Source organism: Aotus nancymaae, unplaced genomic scaffold (assembly GCF_030222135.1).
Source record: "Aotus nancymaae isolate 86718 unplaced genomic scaffold, 86718_ANA_hifiasm-v0.15.2.pri h1tg000268l, whole genome shotgun sequence".
Classification (NCBI taxonomy): domain Eukaryota; kingdom Metazoa; phylum Chordata; class Mammalia; order Primates; family Aotidae; genus Aotus; species Aotus nancymaae.
In genome coordinates, this window is record NW_026988683.1 from 166462 (window position 1) to 188334 (window position 21873).

Below are 21873 nucleotides of genomic sequence, written 5' to 3' on the forward strand. Positions count from 1 at the left end.
TTTTAGTAGAGACGGGGTTTCTCCGTGTCAGTGAGGCCGGTCTCAAACTCCTGACCTTGTGATCCGCACGCCTCGGCCTCCCAAAGTGCCGGGATGACCGGCGTGAGGCACCGCGCCCGGGTGATAGGAAGGATTTTGTTTTCTAGTTGTTATTTTGTGGTTTTCTAGGCGCTGTGCTGAAGTCACTTACCAGTTCCTTTCCCAGCACGGGGGCGAGGGGCCGTGTCATCACCGTCTGAGAGAGGCGGGGTGTTCCGTAGACGGCCTGGGTCTCAGCGCAGCAGGCTGCCACCGTGAAACACCACAGCCCGGCAGACACTCATTGCTCACAGCTCTGGAGGCCGGAAGCTCACAGGGGCGGGGGCAGCGTGGGGAGGACCTGCTTCCTGGGTCACAGACGGTGCCGTCCCGCCGAGTCCTCACAGGGCAGAGGGCTGAGGGGGCTCCCGGGGTCCCTTAGAGAAGAGTGTTCATCCCCTTCACGAGGCCCCACCTGCCGACGCCATCGACCTGGGGAGAGGATTTCAGCACGTGCGTCTTGGGGAGCAGGCATTCAGGCTGTCGCACCCTGGATTGGAATAAGCGCGTCCCTTCTGCGTCTGGTTTCCTGGTCTGTTTTACGCTGTGATCCGTAAGTCATTGCCGAGCTGGATCACCGGCGTCTGACTTCCTGGGTCCCTGACCGTGTCCAGCCTGTGCCCGCCTCGGACGCCCTCGTTTTATCTCTCGGGGCTGCAGTTTTCTCGGTGGGAAGGTTTTAAATCGCGGACTCAGTTTCTTGCAGAAACAGCCCTTTCAGATTTTCTCTTGTCATTTCTCCTTTGGCTCCAAGTGCTAATCCGGGAGCCTGTGTCACCGTCGTCCGAGTAACAGGCAGGAAGAGATCCCTGAGCATCCACTGACTCGCTCACATTTGCAGGATCTGTGCTTACAGCTGACCTGGCTAATTTCTGTTTTATTGCTTTTTTTTTTGACATGGAGTCTCGCTCTGTCGCCCAGGCTGGAGTGCAGTGGTGTGATCTCAGCTCACTGCAACCTCCACCTCCCGGGTTCAAGCGATTCTCCTGCCTCAGCCTCCTGAGTAGCTGGGATTATAGGCACGCACCACCACGCCTGGCTAATTTTTGTATTTTTAGTAGACACGGGGTTTCTCCAGGTTGGCCAGGCTGGTCTCGAACTCCCGGCCTCACGTCATCCACCTGCCTCGGCCTCCCAAAGTGCCGGGAGGACAGGCGTCAGCCCCCGCGCCCAGCTGGTGTTAACGTTTAAGCAGTCTGTCCTGTCGTTGAGTTTAGATTGTGCCGATTCTTCCTGCCGAGTGTTACTTTCCCTTCCGTCTATGCTGTGTGTGTGCGACTGCGGGGCTCGTGTGGATGACGGATTTTAAACTTTCCTTCCTCACACGTGTGTGCGGCTGAGGACCTGCCCTGGTCACTGCTGCGGGTGTGTGTGCGCATGCATTCCACGGCACGTGTCCAGCGCTGTCACGTTCCACGCAGCGTCCAGCCGACGTGGCCATTTACACCGGTTCTTCGGAGGTGCCGCTGGGTTTCCTCACCTTGGGGATGCAGCCGCCCGGGTCACGGTGCCTGTGCACGGCCTCCGGTCAGGGGGCACTGTGTGCCAGCACTCCCGTGCTCAGCTCTCATCACTGAGCTCAAAAGCCACGCTGAGCATGCAGACAGCAGACCCGCCCCGCCGAGCGCGCTCTTTCCCGCAGCAGCGGTCTCTGGGCAGCGTGGGTCAGGCGTGAGGTGGGCGCAGGAGGCAGCCGTCCGGGCCCCGCTGACCGCCCGCCCTCCCTCTCTCTGCCTCAGGCCTGCGGCTGCCCCCTGTACTGGAAGGGGCCGCTCTTCTATGGCGCCAGCGGGGAGCGCACGGGCTCCGTGTCTGTGCACAAGTTCGTCGCCATGTGGAGGAAGTGAGTCCCGGGCCGGGCAGGGGCCGTGTCGGGAGGGCGGAGGCGGCCCTGGGTCCGCACGGCGCCGGGACTGGGGCCCCCCATGGCTGCCACGGCGACAGGGGAACCCGCCCCTGGGCACGGGCCCGGCCGTCGTGCATGGCCGCCCGCCCTGCGGTCCACCCTGCGTCCGTAACGGGCGCGCCCAGTCATCCTGCTGTCCTTCCAGAATCCTCCACACCTGCCACGACGATGCCGCCAAGTTCGTCCACCTGCTCATGAGCCCCGGCTGCAACTACCTGGTGCAGGAGGACTTCGTCCCCTTCCTGCAGGTGAGAGCCTGCGTCTACACCGCACGCCGCGTCCGCATCTACACAAAACACCGCGTCCCTCACTGGAGGGCTCGCATCTACACCGCACACCGCGTCCGCGTCTACACTGCACATCGCGTCCGAGTCTACACCGCACACCACATCCCTCACTGGAGGGCTCGCGTCTACACCGCACACCTCGTCCGAGTCTACACCGCACACCGTGTCCGCACCTACACCGCATACCTCTTCTCTCACGGGAAGACCCGCGTCTACACCGAACACCATATCCGCGTCTACACCACACACCGCATCCGCGTCTACACTGGACACCTCATCTCTCACGGGAGGGCCCACGTCTACACCGCCCACCGCATCCGAGTCTACATCGCACACCTCAGCCCTCACGGGACGGCCCACATCTACACCGCACACCTCATCTCTCACGGGAGGGCCCGCGTCTACACCACACACCACATCCGAGTCTACACCGCACACCTCATCCCTCACGGGACGGCCCACTTCTACACCGTACACCACATCCGCGTCTACACCACACTGCATCCAAGTCTACACCGCACACCTCATCTCTCACGGGAGGGCCCGCGTCTATACCGCACACCGCATCCCTCACTGGAGGGCTCGCGTCTACACCGCACACCTCATCCAAGTCTACACCTCACACCGCGTCCGAGTCTACACCGCACACCTCATCTCTCATGGGAGGCCCGAGTCTACACAGCACACCTCATCCCTCACTGGAGGGTTCGCGTCTACACCGCACACCTCATCTGAGTCTACACCACACACCACATCCGCGCCTACACCGCACACCTCATCTCTCACGGGATGTCCCATGTCTCCACCGCACACCTCATCCCTCACGGGACGGCTCGCCTCTACACCGCACACCTCATCTCTCACTGAGGGCCGTGTCTACACCACACACCTCATCTCTCCCTGAGGGAGGGCCGTGTCTACACCGCATACCTCATCTCTCACGGGATGTCCCATGTCTACACCGCACACCTCATCCCTCACGGGAGGACTCGCGTCTACACCGCACACCTCATCCCTTACGGGACGGCTCGGGTCTACACCGCACCCCTCATGCCCGCTCACGAGAGGCCGGCGTCCACACCGCGGCTCGTGTCTTCCCGCCGTTAGGACGTGGTGAACACGCACCCGGGGCTGTCGTTCCTGAAGGAGGCGTCCGAGTTCCACTCGCGCTACATCACCACGGTGAGCACCTGCAGAGGGCGGGGAGCTGCCGCCGAGGGAGGCGGTTCCGTGGGGACGCCCACGCCGGGCTGGGGCGCGGTGGGGAGGGCAGGGCGGGCGTTCTACGGTGGCCTCCGTGGATGGGGGAGCGCTGAGCTGCAGGAGGAAGCGGCAGGTCCCTGGCAGGGTGTCTCCGCCGCGCCTGGGACCCAGGGATGGGCGCGCGCGCAGGGCTGGAGCCCCCCACCCTGCCCGGCTCCGCCCCAGTTCCCCGGACGCCCCCACGCCCGGCGCGCAGCCCCTCCCTCCCGCCGGCACACGCAGCTCGCCCCGCCCCGGCCCCACTCTCCGCCCGCGCGCGGGAGGCTGAGGACACCCCAAACTGCAGACGCTGCAGCAGCATCGCCCTCGGGGTGAGCCTGGCAGACTCACACCTGTCCCCCGACACAAACGGCAGCGCACCCACAAAAACGGGGCCTGTCCTCACTGCTCCCTGGGGGACTCAGGTGGGAGGACTCGGGTGGGTGGGGGCACACGTCTGCCGTGTGGGAGGACTCGGGTGGGTGGGGGCACACGTCTGCCGTGTGGGAGGACTCGGGCGGGTGGGAGCACACGTCTGCTGTGGGAGGACTCGGGCGGGTGGGAGCACACGTCTGCCGTGTGGGAGGACTCAAGTGGGTGGGGGCACACGTCTGCCGTGTGGGAGGACTCGGGCGGGTGGGGGCACACGTCTGCCGTGTGGGAGGACTCGGGTGGGTGGGGGCACACGTCTGCCGTGTGGGAGGACTCGGGCGGGTGGGGGCACACGTCTGCCGTGTGGGAGGACTCGGGCGGGTGGGAGCACACGTCTGCTGTGGGAGGACTCGGGCGGGTGGGAGCACACGTCTGCCGTGTGGGAGGACTCAAGTGGGTGGGGGCACACGTCTGCCGTGTGGGAGGACTCGGGCGGGTGGGGGCACACGTCTGCCGTGTGGGAGGACTCGGGTGGGTGGGGGCACACGTCTGCCGTGTGGGAGGACTCAAGTGGGTGGGGGCACACGTCTGCCGTGTGGGAGGACTCGGGCGGGTGGGGGCACACGTCTGCCGTGTGGGAGGACTCGGGCGGGTGGGGGCACACGTCTGCCGTGTGGGAGGACTCGGGCGGGTGGGGGCACACGTCTGCCGTGTGGGAGGACTCGGGCGGGTGGGAGCACACGTCTGCTGTGGGAGGACTCGGGTGGGTGGGGGCACACGTCTGCCGTGTGGGAGGACTCGGGCGGGTGGGAGCACACGTCTGCCGTGTGGGAGGACTCGGGTGGGTGGGGGCACACGTCTGCCGTGTGGGAGGACTCGGGTGGCTGGGGGCACACGTCTGCCGTGTGGGAGGACTCGGGTGGGTGGGGGCACACGTCTGCCGTGTGGGAGGACTCGGGCGGGTGGGAGCACACGTCTGCCGTGTGGGAGGACTCGGGCGGGTGGGAGCACACGTCTGCTGTGGGAGGACTCGGGCGGGTGGGAGCACACGTCTGCCGTGTGGGAGGACTCAAGTGGGTGGGGGCACACGTCTGCCGTGTGGGAGGACTCGGGCGGGTGGGGGCACACGTCTGCCGTGTGGGAGGACTCGGGTGGGTGGGGGCACACGTCTGCCGTGTGGGAGGACTCAAGTGGGTGGGGGCACACGTCTGCCGTGTGGGAGGACTCGGGCGGGTGGGGGCACACGTCTGCCGTGTGGGAGGACTCGGGCGGGTGGGGGCACACGTCTGCCGTGTGGGAGGACTCGGGCGGGTGGGGGCACACGTCTGCCGTGTGGGAGGACTCGGGCGGGTGGGGGCACACGTCTGCCGTGTGGGAGGACTCGGGCGGGTGGGAGCACACGTCTGCTGTGGGAGGACTCGGGCGGGTGGGGGCACACGTCTGCCGTGTGGGAGGACTCGGGCGGGTGGGAGCACACGTCTGCCGTGTGGGAGGACTCGGGTGGGTGGGGGCACACGTCTGCCGTGTGGGAGGACTCGGGTGGCTGGGGGCACACGTCTGCCGTGTGGGAGGACTCAAGTGGGTGGGGGCACACGTCTGCCGTGTGGGAGGACTCGGGCGGGTGGGGGCACACGTCTGCCGTGTGGGAGGACTCGGGTGGGTGGGGGCACACGTCTGCCGTGTGGGAGGACTCAAGTGGGTGGGGGCACACGTCTGCCGTGTGGGAGGACTCGGGCGGGTGGGGGCACACGTCTGCCGTGTGGGAGGACTCGGGCGGGTGGGGGCACACGTCTGATGTGTGGGAGGACTCGGGGGGTTGGGGGCACACGTCTGCCGTGTGGGAGGACTCGGGCGGGTGGGAGCACACGTCTGCTGTGGGAGGACTCGGGTGGGTGGGGGCACACGTCTGCCGTGTGGGAGGACTCGGGCGGGTGGGAGCACACGTCTGCCGTGTGGGAGGACTCGGGTGGGTGGGGGCACACGTCTGCCGTGTGGGAGGACTCGGGTGGCTGGGGGCACACGTCTGCCGTGTGGGAGGACTCGGGTGGGTGGGGGCACACGTCTGCCGTGTGGGAGGACTCAGGTCGGGAGCGCACACTTCCTAAACGCAGCCTGTGACTCTCAGCAGCGGTGTTTGGGGGTCCGTGCCTCCTCTTTCCCGCACGTCTATCTCAGTCATCCTCGCGACACGGCAACCGGGATAGGTTTTGGTTTCTCTGCTGAGAACGCAGAGCACTTCACATAAGCTGCAGCTGTCAGGGGTTCGTCAGGCTCAGGAGGCCTCACGCAGGGAGGTGGGATGATCTCCTGGACGGGAGGCAGGAGGCCGTGCTCGTCCCAGGACGCAGCCCCGCGTGTGCTCAGTGCACGGTTCGCTCAGCGAGGAGCCGCCCTGCCCGCCCCACGTGGTGCGTCCCCTCAGTGAGTGGCAGTGGCAGCCCCCACCTGCGATCCTGCAGCCTGGGCGTTCAGGACCGGCCTGGGTTGCCCAGCGACACCCTGTCTGTGTTTAAAAAACACCTGTGAACGTGTCCAGAGTGGAGCTTTCATGGAGTCAGGCCGTTGTGCAGACCCTGGTTTTCTGGGATGCCCACGCGCCTTTTCCCAGCTGTCCACAGGGGCACCCCTGACCGGACGGTCCCCCGAGCGCAGCCTGGGGTGGCGCCTCCCGCAGGGCCCGTCCCACCGCCCCCCGCCTGTTCCCTGGTGGGCCTGGGGCTGCTGAGACCAAGGCAGTGCCCGTCTCCCCGGTTCCCCGTCTCTGCGAGGGGCGAGGCTCCTCCGGTCTGCACACCCAGGGCATTGACGGCACCCCCAGGGCATTGACGGCACCCCCGCAGGTCATCCAGCGCATCTTCTACGCCGTGAACCGGTCCTGGTCCGGCAGGATCACCTGCGCTGAGCTGCGGAGGAGCTCCTTCCTGCAGGTGCGGCGGCCCCGCCCCCCTTCTCCTCCCCCCTCCCCTTCTCCTCCCCCTCCCCTTCTCCTCCCCCTTCCCCTTCTCCCCCCTCCCCTTCTCCTGCCCCCTCCCCTTCTCCTTCCCCCTCCCCTTCTCCTCCCCCCTCCCCTTCTCCCCTCCCCCCTCCCCTTCTCCTCCCCCCTCCGCTTCTCCTCTCTCCTCCCCCCTCCCCTTCTCCCCCTTCTCCTCCCCCCTCCCCTTCTCCCCGTTCTCCTCCCCTCTCCCCTTCTCCTCCCCCCTCCCCTTCTCCTCCCCCCTCCCCTTCTCCTCCCCCCTCCCCTTCTCCTCCTCCCCCTTCTCCCCCTCCCCTTCTCCTCCCCCTCCCCTTCTCCTCCCCCCTCCCCTTCTCCTCCCCCCTCCCCTTCTCCTCCCCCCTCCCCTTCTCCTCCCCCCTCCCCTTCTCCTCCTCCCCCTTCTCCTCCCCCCTCCCCTTCTCCTCCCCCTCCCCTTCTCCCCCCTCCCCGTCTCCCCCCTCCCCTTCTCCCCCCTCCCCTTTCCTCCTCCCTCCATCCCCCTGCCTTTCTCCCCCTTCCCTGTCCCCTCCCCCTTCATGCCACCCTCTTTTCCTTTCCTCCCCCACCGCCTCCCCTTCTTCTCTCCCTCCCCTTCATCTCCTCCTTCTCCTCTTCTCCCCCTCCCCTCCCTATTCCCTCCCCCTTTTCTCTCCCACCCCCTCCCTTACCCCTCCCCAGGTCCTGGGAGGCTCCCAGCCCCAGTGTAGCCCTGGGACTACACCACCCCCACTCCCGCCTAGCAAGCTGTTTCCATGCTGGAGCTCCCCCAACCCGGAATTACCCCCACTCGGAGCACCCCCCACCACAGCTGCCCTGTCCCCACCACCCACGGAGTGGCCCCGGCCTCCGTCCCAGCCTTCCCCCTGCCCGCAGCCTCGCAAGTCCCCGCGCTCAGGCGCCCGCGTCCTTTGGCAGAATGTAGCGCTGCTGGAGGGAGGCGGACATCAACCAGCTGACCGAGTTCTTCTCCTACGAGCACTTCTACGTCATTTACTGCAAGTTCTGGGAGCTGGACACGGACCACGACCTGCTCATCGACGCGCACGACCTGGCGCGGCACAATGACCACGGTGAGTGGGGCAGAGCGGTGGGCGGGGCGCGGGGGACACGGAGCGCAGTGACCACAGTGCGTGGAGCAGAGGGTCGGGCGGGGGCGCGGGGACACGGAGCGCAGTGACCACAGTGCACATGGGCAGAGCGGTGGGCGGGGCGCGGGGACACGGAGCGCAGTGACCACGGTGCTCATGGGCAGAGGGTCAGGCGGGGGCGCGGGGACACGGAGCGCAGTGACCACGGCGCACATGGGCAGAGGGTCAGGCGGGGGCGCGGGGACACGGAGCGCAGTGACCACGGCGCACATGGGCAGAGGGTCAGGCGGGGCGCGGGACACGGAGCACAGTGACCGCGGTGCACATGGGCAGAGGGGCGGGCGGGGCGCGGGGACACGGAACGCAGTGACCACGGTGCCTGGGGCAGAGGGGTTGGCGGGGCGCGGGGACACGGAGCTCAGTGACCACGGTGAGTGGGGCAGAGCGTGGTGGGCGGGGCGCGGGGGACACGGAGCGCAGTGACCACGGTGCACATGGGCAGAGGGGAGGGCGGGGCGCGGGGACACGGAGCGCAGTGACCGCGGTGCGTAGGGCAGAGGGGAGGGGCGGAGCGCGGGGACACGGAGCGCAGTGACCACGGCACACATGGGCAGAGGGTCAGGCGGGGCGCGGGGACACGGAGCGCAGTGACCACGGCGCACATGGGCAGAGGGGGAGGGCGGGGCGCGGGGGACACGGAGCGCAGTGACCGCGGCGCACATGGGCAGAGGGGCGGGCGAGGCCCGGGGCCACGCAGCACAGTGCGCAGGCGCAGAGGAGCAGGCAGAGCGTGGAAACAACGAGCGCCTTCTCTCAGCGGCCTCCCGGGTCTGCAGCTGCCTCTCCTTCCGCTCCTGAAAGTGGGGCCCCAGGCTCAGAGGTGGCTCAGATACAGCAGCGGGAGCCGGGGCCTCCCAGCTGCCCTCAGAGCAGTCACCGCGTCACCCCTCCTCAGAGACTCACGGAGACTTCCAGGAGCCAAAACCGACGTGTTCCTGTGTGGCTTCCATTTCCTAAAGGATTCCTTTAAGTCTGCCTCCGCCTCCCCCGCCACAGAAAGACCTTATTACCAAGAACAGTATTTCTGAGGTCGCCGGCATGTTTTGGGTGAGCCCCGCCCGTCTGCGTCTCCGGGGCTGTCCCTGGGCCATGTCGTGGTGGACCCCACCCTGCCTGCGTGGGATGCGCACCTGGGCAGACGTAGCGTTCCCTGGGTCTGTTCCTCACGCAGTTCAGGGAGACGCCTAAGCCCTGAGCCCCGTAACCAGCTGTGAAAAGAGCGCAGCCCCGCAGAGCCGCCCGTTGTGGCCCGTGCCAAGGCCTGCACGGCGGCGAGTCGGCCCAGAACCCAGCGCTCGTGGCCCTGTGGACGCGCGGCAGGTGTCTGTTCCCGTGGGGCGCACTCTGGGTCTTGGGGCAGGGTGGCAGGCGCGGCCGGCTGCGCTGTTTCTCACGTGGCGCGGCCTGAAGCTGGGGGCATCTTGGCCCCATGCGTCCCGGGGACCCTGGCGGCCGCAGTGCGTTCATTCCGGCCTCTTGTGAGTGAAATTCGGTTGAAACGCGCTTCTTCTTGTGATCGGACTGTGCCTCTGGAAGCAGAACCTTTGACTTGCGTTCCTGAGAAACTGGTCTTTGAACCGCGCAGTCAGCTTTGCGCACCGTGGATTTGATGCTGGGCCTGGCCCCGCTTGACGGGAACGCGCGGTGGGCACCCGGGAGGAGCCTGCAGGGGCGTAGGGGCCCCGGACTCCTCCCAGACTCAGGCCGCCTCCCGGCGCTCGGTCCCCGCGGCATCCAGGCGCGGCTCCGGGGGTCGTGGCATCGGGGCCGACGCCCTGTGCGGGCTGCGCATCAACCCCAATTCCTTTGCAGCCATTTCTACCAAGATGATCGACAGGATCTTCTCGGGCGCGGTCACGCGGTACGTACGGCTCAGGCGCCTGACGTCGGCCACTGCCATGTGAGGGCTCGGGTCCGTCTCATTGCCCTCGCGTGGGACGGGGGGACACAAGAACGCGTGTCACGTGAGGTCCGAGGAAGGGGATGCCCTAGGCCAGGGGTTTTTGTCGGCCGCCCGGGGCAGCCGGGGCCGTGGCAGTGATGGGGGAGCTCCCGACCCCGCCTGGACCTGGTGGAAGCCGTCTGGCCGCGTGGCCTCCACCTCCTCCCTGGAGGAGCAGAAGGAGGGCTGGGCCTTGGGGGTCCTCTCGCCCGGGGGCGTGGGCAGGGGCGCCCTGACTGTGCTGCCCTCCCTGACGGCGTCTTCGTGTCTCCATCGTGGCCTCCAATCTAGCGGCAGAAGAGTGCAGAAGGAAGGCAAGATCAGCTACGCGGACTTCGTGTGGTTTCTCATCTCCGAAGAAGACAAAAAGACGCCGACCAGGTGGGTTCCTGCCGCAGCGTGCTTTTTTTCTGGTGGAGGAGCTGTGAGCCTCGCCTGTGGCATGCGTCCGCGGATGGATGTGTGCACGCCCGCTCGGGGGCCCGGGGCTGCAGGGGGCGGGAGGAGAGGGCCGGGGGAGGGGCTGCAGGGGGCGGGCGGAGAGGGCCCGGGGAGGGGCTGCAGGGGATGGGCGGAGAGGGCCGGGGGCGGGGCTGCAGGGGGCGGGTTGTGAGGTCCCGGGGCTGGGGCTGTAGGGGGTGGGTTGGGAGGGGTGGGGGCGGGGCTGCAGGGGGCGGGCTGGGAGGGCTGGGGGCTGGGGCTGCAGGGGACGGGCGGATAGGGCCAGGGGAGGGGCTGCAGGGATCGAGTTGGGAGGGGTGGGGGTGGGGCTGCAGGGGGCGGGTAGGGAGGTCCCAGGGCTGGGGCTGCAGGGGGCGGATTGGGAGGGGTGGGGGCGGGGCTGGGGCTGCAGGGGACGGGCGGAGAGGGCCAGGAGAGGGGCTGCAAGGGTGTGGGCTGGGAGGGCCGGGGGCGAGGCTGCAGGGGACGGGCTGGGAGGTCCCGGGGCTGGGGCTGCAGGGGGCGGGCTGGGAGGGCTGGGTGCTGGGGCTGCAGGGGACGGGTGGATAGGTCCAGGGGAGGGGCTGCAGGGGTCGGGTTGGGAGGGTTGGGGGCGGGGCTGCAGGGGGCCGGTAGGGAGGTCCCGGGGCTGGGGCTGCAGGGGGCGGGTTGGGAGGGGTGGGGGCGGGGCTGGGGCTGCAGGGGACGGGTGGAGAGGGCCAGGGGAGGGGCTGCAGGGGACGGGCTGGGAGGTCCCGGGGCGGGGCTGCAGGGGACGGACTGGGAGGGCCGGGGGTGGGGGCTGCAGGGGCGGGCTGGGAGGGGCGGGGGCGGAGGCGGGGGCAGCTCACGGAGCTCTCCGCCGCAGCATCGAGTACTGGTTCCGGTGCATGGACCTGGACGGGGATGGTGGCCTGTCCATGTTCGAGCTGGAGTACTTCTACGAGGAGCAGTGCCGGAGGCTGGACAGCATGGCCATCGAGGCCCTGCCCTTCCAGGACTGCCTCTGCCAGATGCTAGACCTCGTCAAGCCGAGGACGGAAGGTGACGGCGCGGGAAGGCACAGGCCAGGGGGAGGAGGGGAGGAGGAGAGAGAGGGAGGAGGGGAGGAGGGGACGGCCCAGGGTGAGGGTGGACGGGGGAGGAGGGACGGTCCACGGGGAGGGTGGACGGGATCAGAGGACTGCCCAGGGAGAGGGGACGTCCCCCTGTGAGGCAGTGTCCCTGCTGCGAGGGGACACTGGGAAAGGGCCACTCCCACTGTGACATTGTGAGGAGGGCCAGCCGCGCAGGCCCCCGGTGTCACGGTGAGAGAACGTCCTGCTCAGGACGTGGGCACCCCCTCTGTGACCTGCAGAACCCAGGGCCGGGGCTCACGGGGGCTGTGGGCAGCAGGCTGAGGGACCAGTGGGCACGTGTCTGCTGCTGCCGCACCGGGCAGTCTTCCCTTCACCCGTCTGCTGCCTTCAGCACTGTACCCCCACCCCTGGCCCCACCTCCTCCTGCACCCCCCACTCATTGCCCTGTAAGGCGGAGCGGAGCGGGGCCACCCAGCTGCCTGGCTTTGCTCTGCATCTCAGGATGCAGCTCTGGGCTTTCACTTTGGAAATGCCTCTGAGGCCGCCCCGACCCTACCTGCGACCCAGCTCCTCCCTGCCGCTCGGCCCCTCCCTGCAGACCTTCCCTGCGGCCCCGCCCCTCACTGCAGCCTCTGCGGCCCTGCTCTTCCGTGCCGCCCCGCCCCTTCCCTGCGGCCCCGCCCCTCACCTCCCTATAGCACCGCCCGTCCCTGTAGCCCCTCCCCGCGTCCTCGCCCCTCCCTGCCGCACTCCTTGCCGGCCCGCCCCTCCCCGCGGCCCCGCCCCTTCCTGCCATCCTCCCTGCCGCCGCGCCCCTCCCAGCAGCCCCGCACCTCCCCTCCCTATAGTGCCGCCCGTCCGTGTAGCCCCGCCTCGCCCTGAGGCCCGGCCCCTCCCTCTCGCCCCGCTCCTCCCCGCGGCCCCGCCCCTCCCTGCCGCAGTCCTTGCTGGCCCGCCCGTCCCCGCGGCCCCGCCCCTTCCTGCCATCCTCCCTGCCGCCCCGCCCCTCCCAGCAGCCCCGCCCCTCGCCGCCCAGCCCCTCCCCTCCCGGCAGCCCCGCCCCTCCCCGGCCGTGGGACCCCGGATGCTCAGCATCCCGGGACGGCCTCTGGCGCTGCCTGCACCGGGAGCTCCGCTCTCTGTGATTTCATATCCAGGGACCCCATGTCCGCGTCTCCGCGTCCGCGTCCCACGTCCCAGCCCACGGGTCCCTCGGGCGCAGGTCACCCCCAGCGTCGTCCTCCCACGCCCTGGTCCCGCCCAGAGCCGCCTCCCGTGTCCGCCCTTCTCCTCGGACGCGTTGCGTGGGAGCTGGAACTCGGCGCCGCGTCCTCCAGCACGTGTGACCGGCCGCACGCAGCCCACGCGCGCTCCCCGCACGGGCTCACGCCTCGGACACGCCCCCTCCCCGCAGGGAGGATCACGCTGCAGGACCTGAAGCGCTGCAAGCTCGCCTACGTCTTCTTCGACACGTTCTTCAACATCGAGAAGTACCTCGACCACGAGCAGAAGGAGCAGCTGTCCCTGCTCAGGGTGAGCGGGAGGGCGGGGGGGGGGGACAGACGGGGTGGGAGGGTGGAGGGCGGCCCGGGGAGAGGGGACGGACGGGGTGGGTTGGGGGACGGCCCAGGGAGACGGGACGGATGGGGTTCGGCGGGGGACGGATGGGGTGCAGGTGCAGTACGTCCCGGGGAGAGGGGACAGATGGGGTGCGGGGGGGGGACGGCCCAGGGAGACGGGACGGGCTGACGGGGTGCAGGACGGCCTGGAGAGAGGGGACGGATGGGGTGCGGGGGGGGGACGGCCCAGGGAGACGGGACGGATGGGGTTCGGCGGGGGACGGATGGGGTGCAGGTGCAGGACGTCCCGGGGAGAGGGGACAGATGGGGTGGGTTGGGGGACGGCCCAGGGAGACGGGACGGGCTGACGGGGTGCAGGACGGCCTGGAGAGAGGGGACGGACGGGGTGCAGGTGCAGGATGGCCCGGGGAGAGGGCACAGCTGGGGTCAGGAGGTAGGACGGCCCAGGGACGGGTGGGGGGGTTAGAGGGCGGCCCGGGGAGAGGGGACGGACCGGGTGGGGGGGTAGGTCGGCCCGGGGACAGGGGACAGACGGGATCAGGGGGTAGGACTGCCCGGGGAGACGGGACGGACTGAGAGGGTGCAGGACGGCTCGGAAAGAGGGGACGCATGGGGTGCGGGGCGGGGGGGGGACGGCCCAGGGAGACGGGACGGCACGGGGAGAGGGGATGGACGGGGTGTGGGGGGTGGACAGCCCGGGGAGACGGGCCGGACGAGCTGAGGGGGTGCAGGATGGCCCAGGGAGAGGGGACGGACCGGGTGGGTGGGTGGAGCACGGCGCGTAGAGCCAGGGGACCAGGTGGCAGAGGACGGCCGGGCAAGGGACACACGGGGGACGGTCGGACGGGCGAGACCCCTGTGAGGGGGTGCCGCTGGTGACTCGGGCCAGCACCGCAGGCCCCCGGTGTCACAGCGCGAGAATGTCGTGCTCAGGACGCGGGTAGGTACCCTGCGTTGCGCCACGCTGTGTCCCCAACATTCACCACGCTGTGTCCCCAACGTGCGCACTTTCTCCAGGACACCGACAGCAGCGGGCCGGAGCTCTCCGACTGGGAGAAGTACGCGGCCGAGGAGTACGACATCCTGGTGGCCGAGGAGGCTGCGGGAGAGCCCTGGGAGGACGGGTGAGTGCCTGTCGGGGGACAGGGGACGGTGAGGGGGGGACACTGAGGACACACGGACAGTGAGAAGGGGACGCGGGGCGCAGTGAGGGGGGACAAGGGGTGCAGTGAGGGGGGACGTGGGGTGCAGTGGGGGGGAAGCGGGGTCACTGAGGGGGGATGCGGGGACGGGGGACGCGGGGACAGTGAGGGGGGACGCGGGGTGCAGTGAGGGGATGCGGAGTCACTGGGGGGACGCGGGGACAGTGAGGGGGACGCGGGGACAGTGAGGGGGGACACGGGGTCACCGGGGGGACATGGGGTCACTGGGGGGACACGGTGGCAGTGAGGGGGGACATGGGGTCACTGAGGGGGGACGCAGGGGCAGTGAGTGGGGGGACACGGGGTCACTGGGGGGGACACGGGGACACTGAGGGACACGGGGGCAGTGAGGAGGGGATGTGGGGTGCAATCAGGGTGGACGCGGGGACAGTGAGGGGGGACGCGGGGACAGTGAGGAGGGGACACAGGGGCAGTGAGGGGGGGACACGGGGTCACTGCGGGGGGACACGGGGTCACTGAGGGACACGGGGGCAGTGAGGAGGGGATGCGGGGTGCAGTCAGGGTGGACGCGGGGACAGTGAGGGGGGACACGGGGGCAGTGAGGAGGGGACGCGGGGTGCAATCAGGGTGGACGCGGGGACAGTGAGGGGGGACACGGGGTCACTGAGGGGGGACACGGGCAGTGGGGGGGACACGGGGTCACTGAGGGACACGGGGGCAGTGAGGAGGGGACGCGGGGTGCAGTCAGGGTGGACGCGGGGACAGTGCGGGCGGACGCGGGTACAGTGAGGGGGGACACGGGGTGCAGTCAGGGTGGACGCGGGGACAGTGAGGGGTGACACGGGGACAGTGAGGAGGGGACGCGGGGTGCAGTCAGGGTGGACGCGGGGACAGTGAGGGCGGACGCGGGGACAGTGAGGGGGGACACGGGCAGTGGGGGGGACACGGGGTCACGGGGGGCACGGGGTCACTGAGGGACACGGGGGCAGTGAGGAGGGGACGCGGGGTGCAGTCAGGGTGGACGCGGGGACAGTGAGGGCGGACGCGGGGACAGTGAGGTGGGACACGGTGTCACTGAGGGGGGACACGGGCAGTGAGGGGGGACACGGGGTCACGGGGGAACACGGGGTCACTGAGGGACACGGGGGCAGTGAGGAGGGGACGCGGGGTGCAGACAGGGTGGACGCGGGGACAGTGAGGGGGGACACGGGGTCACTGGGGGGGACACGGGGTCACTGAGGGACACGGGGGCACTGAGGAGGGGACGCGGGGTGCAGTGAGGGGGGATACGGGGTCACTGGGGGGACACGGGGTCACTGAGGGACACGGGGGCAGTGAGGAGGGGACACGGGGTGCAGTCGGGGGACGGGACAGTGAGGGGGGACACAGGGGCAGTGAGGGACATGGGGACAGTGAGGGGGACACGGGGTCACTGAGGGGGGACACGGGGGCAGTGAGGAGGGGACGCAGGGGTCACTGATGGGGGACGCAGGGGTCACTGATGGGGGACACAGGGACAGTGAGGGGGACAGTGGGGGGATGCGTGGTCAGTGAGGGACGCGGGGGCAATGAGGGGGACACGGGGTCACTGAGGGGGGACACGGGGGCAGTGAGGAGGGGACGCGGGGGTCACTGATGGGGGACACAGGGACAGTGAGGGGGACAGTGGGGGGATGCGTGGTCAGTGAGGGACGCGGGGGCAATGAGGGGGACACGGGGCACACTGAGAGGGGACGTGGGGACAGTGAGGAGGGGACACAGGTCACAGGGGGTACATGGCAGTGACGGGGGACACGGATGACGCATGGACAGTGAGGAGGGGACGGCCGTGTGGGGTTCTGTGATCCCGGCTGTCAGGCCTCACATACCAGGCGAAAGACAGGGAGGCTGAGTGAAGTCGCGTTTCCCCGTGCACGTCTGTTCTCAGCCCACGGCTGGCGCCTGCTGGGCGGGCTGCAGGGTCGGTGGCTGCCGGCCTCCCCGGGGCCTGAGGCCATGCCAGGGCCCCTGTCCCCTCCAGCCTCGGAGGCCCCAGAAGGGGCCGACTGCTTCGTCCCCGGGTTGAAGGCTTCCTCACGTCCTCGGGGTACAGCCCCTTTATCTGCGACACGTTTGGTTTTGTGCAGTTTCTGACGTGTGTTTTCACCCTCTTCACCTGGTGTCTGCGCGGTGCTGTGAAATTTGAGGGAGTGGCACTGACTCGCGTGACTCATTCCCGAACCCAAAGCCAGAGATTTCCCCTCCACCTTCTGCTGGGTTCACTGGGGTCTAGGGTCCCCTGGCGTGACCGTTCCCGTGGGGTGCGAAGGTCAGACAGAGGCTCCCCTTGTCCTCTGCGTGTCCAGCTGTCCCACACCACCTTTGCAAAGCCACGGGCTTGCCTGGGCGTGGTGACGGTCCATTCTGAACCTGCCTGTGTTTCATGGCCGCAGGCGTCTGTCGGTTCCCGCCAGAGCCGTCTGGGGGGAGAAGCCTGCAACTCCGGTGGCACGTGGGACCGTCGGGGCCGTTTTAGATTTTCAGACTCAGTGCGTTCTCTCCTTGGAAATGCGTGTTGGACTCTGGCAGGGGTGGGGAGCGCTGGCCCCTGACCACAGTCTGTCCCTCACCGGCCTCAGGGGCACGCTGCAGCCATCCTGTGCTGAGCTCCTCAGTGCCTTCCTGTTCCGCCCCGTGCTGGCTGTTCGGGTTTCTTTGCCTTTATATGAAAATAAGCTGCTTCTACAAAAAGTTGTTCTGCTGAGGCTGGGGCGGTGGCTCTCACCTGCAATCCCAGCACTTTGGGAGGCCGAGGCTGGTGGATCACGAGGTCAAGAGATCGAGACCATCCCAGTCAACATGGTGAAACCCCGTCTCTACTAATACAAAAAAAATCAGCTGGGCACGGTGGCGCGTGCCTGTAATCCCAGCTACTCGGGAGGCTGAGGCAGGAGAATCGCCTGAACCCAGGAGGCGGAGGTTGCGGCGAGCCGAGATCGCGCCATTGCACTCCAGCCTGGGTAACGAGAGCGAAACTCCGTCTCAAAAAAAAAAAAAAAAGAAAACAGGTCTAAGTCTCACGCCTGTCATCCCAGCACTTTGGGAGGCCGAGGCGGGTGGATCACGAGGTCAAGAGATCGAGACCATCCGGGTCAACATGGTGAAACCCCGCCTCTACTAAAAATACAAAAAATTAGCTGGGCACGGTGGCGCGTGCCTGTAATCCCAGCTACTCCAGAGGCTGAGGCAGGAGAATTGCCTGAACCCAGGAGGCGGAGGTTGCGGTGAGCCGAGATCGCGCTATTGCACTCCAGCCTCGGTAACAAGAGCGAAACTCTGTCCCAAAAAAAAAAAAATTTAAAAATCTGAAGTTTCAGTGAGATCTTGCTGAGTGAACGGACCCGTGGGCCCAGCTGCCTGCCTCATCGCCCTGGGTGGCCCCCGTCCGTCAGCTGTAGTTACGGCCTCTCTCGTTTCTCCCGGCACAACTCTCTTTAAAAAGAGAGACAGTCTCTCTCTGTCGCCCAGGCTGCAGTGCAGTGGCGTGATCTCAGCTCACTGCAACCTCCCCTGCCCGGGTTCAAGCGATTCTCCTGCCTCAGACTCACAAGTAGCTAGGACTACAGGCGTCCACCACCACACCCAGCTAATTTTTTGTATTTTTACTAGAGACGGGGTGTCACCGTGTTGGCCAGGCTGGTCTTGATCTCTTGAGCTCGTGATCCGCCCGTCTCAGCCTCCCAAAGTGCCAGGATGACAGGCGTGAGTCATCTGTAATCTTCCTCCTGCCTGCTGCCTGGCCTGGAACCCACAGTGTGACTTGGGGGGCCGGGGGGGAGTCAGGGCACACGGCCGTCGTTCCCAGTCCTGGGGGCCATCTCCCCTCACACAGCAGAGAGCGGGGTGCCGCGCTAGTCCTGGTCTTCGGAGGCGTCCTCACAGCAGGGGCTGAGTTTCTCAGACGCTTTTGCTCCGTGGTTCCCCTCTGTGGCCGTAGAGTGGGTTACGCTGTGTTATTTCACCCAGCTCTCTATTCCCAGGATAGATCTTACTGCGTCACGTTACCCTTGTATACTGTTGGATTCTCTTTGCAAAGATTATCTGCAGCATCTTGTTTACTGATTGAGTTTTTTGAGGCAGGGTCTTGCTGTGTCACCAGGGCTGGAGTGCAGCGGTGGGATGATAGCTCACTGCAGCCTCCACCTCCCGGGCTCAGGCGATCCTCCCTCCTCGGCCTCCCAAAGTGCTGGGGTTGCAGGCGTGAGCCGCCGCGCCCGGCCGGCTGCTTTTCTGGCGCTATCTATGTGTGGCTTTGGTGTCGGGGCGATGCTGCCTCAGGGAATGGGGAGCAGTATGCTGTCCCCGTGTTTTCTGGAAGTGTGTGTAGAGATGACCTGTTACTTGTCCCTCGATGTCTGGTAGAATTCAGCAGTGGGCCCGTGTGGGCCTGGGTTTCTCATTAACTGCTCTATTGTGGTACGACGGACGTTTCGCGTGTGCCCCTGCCTGCGCCTTCACGTACCTTCGTGGCCACAAAGCCATTACTACCGTCAGGGCAACACACGCCCCGGTCTTCGCCCCCAGAACTGTAGGTACCGGAATTTTCTTTAATTTCCTGGACCTGTTTGGTGTAATTGGCCAGGGAAGCCATTGGGAGTGGCAGCTTTTGAGAGAGGCTTTTAACTAAAAATCAAATTCAGCCGGTGTGGTGGCTCACGCCTCTAATCCCAACACTTGGAGGCCGAGGCGGGCAGATCACGGGAGGTCGGGAGTTCAAAACCAGCCTGAGCAACGTGGTGAAACCCCGTCTCTACTACAGACAAGCAAAATTAGCCGGACATGGTGGCATATATGCCTGTAATCCCAGCTACGGGGACGCCGAGGCAGGAGAATTGCTTGAACCTGGGAGATGCTGGTTGCCGTGAGCTGAGATTGCACCATTGCACTCCAGCCTGGGAAGTAACAGCGAAACTCCATCTCGCAAAAAAATAAGTGACCGTATCAGAAACTGGCTGAGGCCACGTCCGTGAGTTTTTGTCTTTTTTTTTGGAGCCAGGGTCTGGCTCTGTCTGCAGGCTGGAGGGCAGTGGCACAGTGTCAGCTCACTGCAGCCTCCACCTCCTGGGCTTAAGGGATCCTCCCACCTCAGCCCCCGGAGTCGCTGGGACGACAGGCGCGCGCCACCACGCCCGGCAAGTTTTTGTGGAGATGATGGGGTTTAGGCTGGTCTTGAACACGTGAGCTCGAAGGTTCTGCCCGCCTCGGGCCCCAAACTGCTGGGATTACAGGCCTGAGCCCCGCAGCCGCCCTTGAGGGGGCTTTGCTGGTGTGTGTGTGCTTCAGAGACTTCTCTGTTTACCTGAGTGATTCCTGCCTGTGAGTTTAACGTCTGCAGCCTCCACAGCGCTGGCTTCTCCCGCGTGCGTCCTGCCGACGTGTGTTTTTCTGCATGATCAGCAGGGGTAAGGACGATCGACTTCAGTCGTCACGGAACCACGGGTAGCACCGATTTTCCGTTGGCTTCGTTCAGGTTTTCCTAGTGTTCTCCAAGTGCCTCCACGCAGCAGCTTGGCCGTTGACGCCCGAAGCCGTTTCCTCTCTCAGGGGTCACTGGGAGCGCGGCCAAGTCAGGCGTTCTCATTTACAGTCAGCTCAAAATACTCTCCGGTTCCCAACCCACGGGTGCCACGGAGCTGCATTCTAACCCCTGCGCCCTCCCCAGACGCCCATGTCATTCCTGCCGAGCTCTTGGGGTTCCCGCTGCTCCCCCAACCATCCGTCTCTTCCTCATCCCCCTCCCCCGTCACCCTGCTCCCCACCTCACCAGTGTCTACCGCCGCCCAGCCCCGCACTCAGGTAGCCACGTGCCACCTCCCCCGTGTCCACACCCACCCTGGCTGGCCGCACTCACGTCTACTCACGTCCGTGGCCGGGGTTACCGGGACCGTGGGGACCTCAGCGCCAGGCTTCGGGGGTGTCTTGGAGAGCAGACGTGTCCACACACGATCTCTCCGAGGGTCTGTGCAGCTGATCGCCACACTGGCCCCCGGGAGCTCGTGTGTGTGTTGGGAGAATCCGTCTAAGCCGAGTGTGGCCGCAGTGTTGTGGAAACCATGTCACATCCTGGGATTTTGTTCCGCCTTCCTGCTGTAAGCACGTCCACGGGGGCTCAGCGCTGCTCTGAGTCACTGTCACGTAGCTTTGGGGAAACGCGCGCCCCCCAGGTTCACGCACTAGGAAAGCCGCCGTGGGGACCTCGTGCCGGGGGCTGCAGCCCGTCCTGTGACCACAGGCCCCTCCCCAGGGAGCACTGGCGCACGCGGCACCGCCAGCCAGGAACTCTGCAGCTCAAGCTCGGCTTCGGGGACTCTCCTGGGCTCGGGGCTGGCGGCCGAGCAGCCTCCGTTTCCGGAAAAAACATCGCACCCCCGCCCACGGCTTCGCCATCCCCTCGTTGCAGGTTCGAGGCCGAGCTCAGCCCTGTGGAGCAGAAGCTGAGTGCGCTGCGGTCGCCGCTGGCCCAGAGGCCCTTCTTCGAGGCGCCCTCGCCCCTGGGCGCCGTGGAGCTGTACGAGTTCGCGTGCGGGGACGAGGACCTGCAGCCGCTCTGACGCCGCCCGCGAGGGTCGCGCGGCCGCTGTAGAAACTGTTCCGCGTCGTCTTTTGCGGAAAACCAGTGCGTTTGTGTGGAATGATAAATTTTTATTTATTCACAGAGGCGCGGTCGTTGCTGGCGCGGTGGGGGGCGGTGGCTGCAGCTGCCCGGAGCTCTGTGGCCTGGCGGTCCGGCCTGCGGGACACGCTAGGGCCGCGCGTGAACGGGACGGGTTCCCACAGTGACCCCGCCAGCCTCTGCAGTCCCCATCCTGCACGGAGCCTGTGGGAACGCACAAAGCCCGTGTGGCGGTCACGCTTCTGTTTTGGAATAAATGGAGGATTTTCAGTCACACACGCAGGGAGTGGGGCCGAGGCCACCCCGAGAGGAACACACGCCCCATCCGTCCACCGGGAAGCGTGGCCGTGAACCACGTGGGCACACAGGGTGGTCCCGTGACCGAGGAGACACGGAGGGGGCTCAGAGCTGGGGGGACACAGGGCAACACCTCCCAGGGGATGGCTGCTGCCCCCAAGGCAGCCACAGTGTCACCAGGTGCTCACCCGGATTCCCTGAGGACGGCCGTGGCTGGGTCTGCGAAGGGTCAGGCTCATCGTCCCCAACACCGGGGCTGGGGCTGGGGCTGGGGCTGGGGCCGGGGCCGGGGGCTGGGGCCGGGGGCCGGGGCCAGGGACTGGGCAGGGGACTGGGGTCGGAGACTGGGCAGGGGCAGGGGCCGGGGACAGGGCTGGGGCTGGGGACTGGGGCTGGGACAGGGGCTGGGACAGGGGCAGGGGCTGGGGCTGGGGCTGGGGCTGGGACAGGGGCTGGGACAGGGGCTGGGACAGGGGCTGGGACAGGGGCAGGGGCTGGGGCTGGGGCCGGGGCAGGGGCCGGGGGCTGGGGACTGGGCCGGGGGCTGGGGACGGAGCTGGGGCTGGGGCTGGGGCCGGGGACTGGGCCGGGGACTGGGCCGGGGCTGGGGCTGGGGACGGGGCAGGGGCAGGGGCTGGGGACAGGGCTGGGGCTGGGGACAGGGCTGGGGCTGGGGCTGGGGCTGGGGCCGGGGACTGGGCCGGGGCAGGGG

At 67.3% G+C, this 21873-nt stretch overlaps 1 protein-coding gene across 1 annotated transcript in view; it reads left to right on the forward strand.

Moving 5' to 3' along the window:
* The window catches only part of LOC105710763 (serine/threonine-protein phosphatase 2A regulatory subunit B'' subunit beta-like), a 48649-nt gene extending 27743 nt beyond the window's left edge, over positions 1 to 20906 (forward strand). Inside the window, 12 exon segments of the mRNA XM_064372054.1 lie at positions 1818 to 1921; positions 2130 to 2232; positions 3379 to 3453; positions 6726 to 6812; positions 7775 to 7791; positions 7793 to 7929; positions 9820 to 9868; positions 10241 to 10330; positions 11259 to 11434; positions 12884 to 13002; positions 14067 to 14173; positions 20652 to 20906. Coding sequence (XP_064228124.1) covers positions 1818 to 1921; positions 2130 to 2232; positions 3379 to 3453; positions 6726 to 6812; positions 7775 to 7791; positions 7793 to 7929; positions 9820 to 9868; positions 10241 to 10330; positions 11259 to 11434; positions 12884 to 13002; positions 14067 to 14173; positions 20652 to 20802 — 1215 coding nt within the window. The 3' untranslated portion in view covers positions 20803 to 20906.
* The last annotated feature ends 967 nt before the right edge of the window (positions 20907 to 21873 follow it).